At 37.2% G+C, this 5990-nt stretch overlaps 1 protein-coding gene across 1 annotated transcript in view; it reads right to left on the bottom strand.

Moving 5' to 3' along the window:
- LOC107678424 (bone morphogenetic protein 1-like) overlaps positions 1-5990 on the bottom strand; it is a 94589-nt gene that overhangs the window by 13425 nt on the left and 75174 nt on the right. The window contains exons 12-13 of the mRNA XM_016473678.1: positions 4440-4635; positions 4074-4199 (exon numbers count right to left, since the gene is read on the bottom strand). Of these exons, the coding sequence (XP_016329164.1) occupies positions 4074-4199; positions 4440-4635 (322 nt within the window). The remainder of the gene's footprint in view (positions 1-4073; positions 4200-4439; positions 4636-5990) is intronic.

Below are 5990 nucleotides of genomic sequence, written 5' to 3'. Positions count from 1 at the left end.
TGAATTTACTCTTTGAATTCAATATGCACTGATTCTTATTTAAGCTACAAAAGTTATTTAGGTAAGAGCAGTGAGTGATTTTCTCTGCATGGCCCCCATGGCCCCAAATATTGCAAGCTGTAGCGATATGCATATTGTGATATGTACATTTGCGATATTTCGATATATGGCACAGCCCTAGTTACCTATGTATCTTCTTTACCCATAAAGGGTGCATATTAGCACTTTAGAGTAGTGATATATACCCTTAAGTTAGTAATATGTCAGCTTATGGTACTATTACACACCCTTTAGGGTATAAAAAAGTGTCCCTTTGAGGATACTGTCCCAGTGACAAGCTGTTGCACCCATAAAGGTATAATTTTGCCACTTTTTTTCTGAGAGTGTAAAAAATAAATGCAAAAATGTACAACACAGCCCCTTAAAAGAGGGTAACATATGGGGAAAAAATTTTTTTTGTGTGAAAGTATGCTTACATATTTCATGCACAACACGCCTAGGTTACATAGCGCTCTCAAACTCTCAATTTATCAAGCGGACAAGCTTGTGGTTTGTCAAAACCGGCGCATGCTACATATAAAATAACAAGAACGGTCCTGTTTTAATTAAAGTACACAGGGAACAACCCCAGGCTCTGTATCTCATCAAACACAAGCAGAAAGACAGAGTAGTTTACTTTAGTCCGGTACGATCCAAATTACCGAACGGATCCCCTACAGCGATTTCCACCGAACACGTGCGCTCGGGGAGAGATGTTTTCATGGCTACCAGCATGCCATTGAGAAGCTTTTGGACAGCCCTTGCCTTGAAGTTTTAGCTTTGTGTACATTTAAACCCTATCCGTCTCTATTCCCACATGGCCATCGTGCAATAAACCCTCTGCATCGCCTGTTCTGTGAGAAAGAGCGGCACAGTCATTATGATAATGTCGGATTTATTGCTGATATGATGATAGCCACTGGGAAGATGTGCTGGGCCAATCTTTCTTTTATCTAATGGAGAATCATTTTCCGATTGCTCCAGTCTGTCATGATTGAGCCGTCGAGTCATCTCAGTGCATGTCTGAACAAACAGATTTTTGCTCAATATAGCAGCCGCAGGGTACGTGCTGTCCTAGCAGCTGCCTCACGTATCCAGACATTAGCCGAAGATTTAATAAGAGACGTTACCTGTTAGGCATCATTTTACCTAAGAATGATTTGACCCTTAACCCGAACTGTATTTAAGTGCTTTGTTCGAGAAGAATATGATATAAACAGATCCAAACTTCAGCATAATTTCCAGCCGCTCAGAAAACAGAGCAGCGCTTTGTAAGTGTCTTGCGGAGGAGGGTAAAGAAAGCCAGACAGGCCTGCTGTCAATGTGAGGAAGGTGCTCTTAACTTGCTGGCAGCCCCAAGCCAATAGCACAAAACAGATGTCGGCGGTATGTCAACAGCACAAGCAGGAGTAGTAATTAAGAGGATGCAGTAGCACACACTATCCACTAGAGGCAGAATGAGGTCAGTGCTGCTGGCTGCTCAAAACATGCACTCAGTAATTCTTGCTTCAAGAAAGATTTCTTATAGGGAAAGTGCGAATTTTATGTGTTAAAATACTTTTATCTCAGATTACTAAGCCTTTTGTAGGTTGATTCCCTCAAAAAGTCTATTAAAACTATCAAATTGTACTGTTTGTTTGAGACCCTGACCAGCCCGGCAAACACTGGTTCAACCAATGGTGTGAGTTCAGGGCGGGGCTATCTGTTTTTTTTAACCAATAAGAAGATAAGGGGAGTGTTCCATTTAATTTTTTTTTTTTTTTATGGAGTGATGAAATTAGTGGCACAGAAAGTTCCACTTCATCTTTATAAGTTTAAGGTAAACAAAAAATAACATAACATTACCTACATATAATACATTAGATCATTGATCGATGATGTAAAGAAAGATCAGTCAATCCTGTGTAATGTGACTTTTTGCTGAATTTGAAATTCATCAACAACACTACGAAAACGGACCTTGCTGTTAATTTTATAATTACAACAATTTTCATCAGGATTATGATTAGAGGTCGACCGATAGTGGATTTTGCCGATACCGATAGCTAGGTTGGACCACACTGGCCGATACCGATTAATTAACTGATAGTTTTAAAATTGATACTGAACAAAAACTAAAATAGTGCTTTATTAACAAAAACAGTACTGAACCATACTAGTAGTAGTAGTAAAAAAATAATAATAATAGTAAATGTTGAAATTAACACACTCTAACAAGGAACAATATTTACACAGCTTTCATTAATCTTAATGCTACAAATGGACTCTTATTTTAAAGTGTTACCATTTCATTTCAACTGTCATGCTTAAAGATGCACATCTTTAAATATATACACGAAGGCTATAGCATTAAATATATACACCGATATGAACATTTTGGCCGATACCGATAACCGATAAGTCTTTATTTTTGAAAGCCGATAACCGATATGTTGGCCGATAAATCTATATCCAAATTTTTATATACTTTTTGAGAGCCTGATTACAAAAAAGTTCTCATCATTAAAACCCACATCCCAAACACTTCAACATAAGCAGCCTAGTTTGAACGGTGTACGTTTTAAAAATAATTTTACTCTCCCATTACCAAATTTAGTCATAAAAAAGTCTTACAAATAAATAAAATAATGCATAAATAATGCAAACAAGTCACTGGACATCATTACACGTGTAAAGAATGAAAATGAATGCGCCATAGATCAATAAAACGGAATAGCTTCTGCACGGACAATAATTAAATGATTTTAATTACTAAACGAAAATAATAAGAGAAAAATAAAAGTGGTTGTTATTATTAATAATGTATCAATGATTTTGAAAAAGTAACAAATTAATACCACTGTTTTAAATAGCAGCCGTTTGAGCTGCGCGTGCTGAAGCTGAAGAGCTGAATGAACACGGTAAACTGAAGCGTTTTGCTGACAGCAGACCCTTCTCAGCCACTCCAGCAATGGACGCAACCCGGAAAACTATCGGCATGGATTTTTGTCGATAACCAGTAGTTCCAGCAATCAACTATCGGTGCCGATTAATCGGCAAAACCGCTACATCGGTCGACCTCTAATTATGATTATTATGGTAATCTGCATGCAGCACATCTTGGCCTTTGAGATGGTTAGCAAGTCTTCTGCAAGAACCGCTGTACAATCACAAAACACAAAAGCCTGTCATTTACTTCTTAAGAAAAAAAAACATATGTTCCTAAAAAAAAAATTTGAGAACTTCTTAAGAATTTTTCAGGAATTGAGCTTTGTAGTAGGTGCATTTTAAAAATGTTTTCCCAATCAATCCTAGGCTCCTGCTCAAAATGATAAATTATTATAAGGACAGCTACAAAAAAACAACAACAATAAGCCCGCCAAGCTGTTATCGTTCCATCCTGACGGATGACATGCGTGACATCCCGGAAAATAAACCGTGGAACTTTGACCAATGAGAGAACAGTTTACTCGCGCGCGACTTGTATTAACAAATTTGGTCCGTTTAGAAACTTTGCCGTGTGAAAGCGAACCGCACCAAGAATAAAAAGCAACATTGTAATAATTTTAATCCCTGTTTCGGAACAATGCAATCGATCTACAGGTGTGAAAGCACCCTTAGTTTCTTAGAAACTCCTTTTAAGAAGATTTTTGTGAATTCGGCCCATGATCTTTAAAAACTTAAAAACTTTGCCCTAAATCTTGCCTTTATCACCACATACAGAGTTAGCGATATTTGTTTGTGTACTGCAAGACAAATCCATTTAAAAATGGAAAATGTGGTAATTTTCTGCCTGGACTTAGCCATTAAGTTTATGGACATTTCCTTTAAGCCTAAAACATAACAAAATGCAATGCATAGTTTAAAATATGAGCAAAACGGGCAAAATGATTACGGAAAATGACTCTATATTAACCTTTATATTCGAATATTGGGCCCTATTTTGACAGACTTTTCTGAGAGTGTACAGCTGTCCCTCGATGCTACCATGCCACCATAAACAGTTTAAGTATGGCATTGGCCTGTATCCAGCACTGAACTGTTCACATACTGACCCTCGCAACTCCGTTTGTCTGCCGCCAGCTCATACCCAGGGTCACAGGCGCACTTGTAACTACCGAGCGTGTTGACACAGCGCTGCTCACAGCGACCGTTGTCAGGTCTGGAGCACTCGTCCATTTCTGCAAACAATAAGAACATCAGAGCTTAATCATTTATGGTACCTTGAAGGAGTGGATTGTAGGATTAGCATTATCGGCTATATTATGAAAACATAATATCAGGGCTCATCTTTTTCATCATGTTGGTTATCGGTCAAATATTTTATGTGCATTCCTGTAAAATTCTGAGTTATAATGCCAAACATCACACCTATGAAATTTTTAAAGACCAAATAGATAAAGCAAAATAGTACACTTCACCTTTGAAGAAATTAGCAGCAAATCCAGCTTTGTTGACAGACCCATCAGACACAAATTTCATCCAGATCTGGTTGGAACTGGATTTAATATCATCGGGTTTGTCATAGCCACAGAATCTGCCCAACAGCGGGCTGCTTTCTGAGTTCCCATCTCGAACCTCCAGGTAGTCGTACGCACAGTTATCATGCCTCTCGATCTTGGAATGAAAAAACGAAAGATAATGCAGAAAAAGGATATGGGAAAACTAAATTTAAACCTGAAAGACCTGAAATGGATTTATTTTCTTTCAATGTAAGATATGCCATTACCATTGAAAGCAACCAGCTGTGACTGTAACCAACCTTTTCATCAAGGTCTATAACAACTTAAAACAAAAATTCAAGTAGAAACAACGCTGAATGTTTTTCCCCTTTTCTTTTACAGATTTACAGCATCCCTTCTTTCCAAATACAAAGATCATGGGGAGTTTTGGGTTTATTTACACCAGCTGGTTAGAGACAATCTAAACCAAAGCCAGAGCCAATGCAATGACACGAGAAAATCAGAGTCAGCCAGACAAATGTCTCATTTGAAAAATGTAAAAAAAAAAAACAGTTTATGTATACTCAGTTTAAATAATCAAAGAATGCTATAATTATATAATGGACTTTTTTTTACATTTTAGCAATCCCATTAAAATCAATGTTCATAAATGTCATTACATTTGATTTACATGCATGCTCTGAAGTACAGTCATGGCCAAAAATATCGGCACCCTTGGCAAATATGATCAAAGAAGGCTGTGAAAATTAATCTGCATTGTTAATCCTTTTGATCTTTTATTAAAAAAAATTCACAAAAATCTAACCTTTCATTGGATAATAAGAATTTCATTGAACTAAAACAATTGAAAATGGGGGAAAATCTCATTATGAAATAAATGTTTTTCTCAAATACACGTTGGACACAATTATTGGTACCCCTAGAAATTCTTATGAGTAAAATATCTCTGAAGTATATTCCCATTCATATTCACAATTTTGAGCACTCCAGGGTGATTATGAACATGAAATTATCCAGCCATGGCTTCCTGTTTCACAGAAATATAAATTTCTGAAACAAAGCCCAAATTCCCTTAATCATCCATCACAATGAGAAAAACCAAAGAATATATTTCTGATGTGCAGCAAAAGATAATTAAGCTTCACAAATTAGTGAAGTGGCTTTAAGAAAAGAGCTAGAGCAGTGAAAATTCACATTTCCACCATCAGGGCAATAATTAAGAATTTCCAATCAACAGAAAATGTAACGAAACTGCCTGGAAGAGAACGTTTGTCTATATCGTCCTAATGCACGGTGAGGAGGAGAGTTTGAGTGGCTAAAGACTCTCCAAGGACCACAGCTGGAGAATTGCATTGCAAATTGTCAAACAGCACCTACATCACCACATGTTGTTTGGGAGGGTTTCAAGAAAAATTCTCCTAGCTCATCCAAAAACAAACTCCAGCATATTCAGTTATCAGACACGACTGGAACTTCAAATGGGACTGGCTTCCTATGGTCAGATGAAAC

Source organism: Sinocyclocheilus anshuiensis, unplaced genomic scaffold, assembly GCF_001515605.1.
Source record: "Sinocyclocheilus anshuiensis isolate Anshui unplaced genomic scaffold, SAMN03320099.WGS_v1.1 scaffold112, whole genome shotgun sequence".
In the NCBI taxonomy this organism is placed as follows: domain Eukaryota; kingdom Metazoa; phylum Chordata; class Actinopteri; order Cypriniformes; family Cyprinidae; genus Sinocyclocheilus; species Sinocyclocheilus anshuiensis.
The sequence above is the reverse complement of the archived record's forward strand: the minus strand, read 5'-3'. Positions and strand labels throughout refer to the sequence as shown.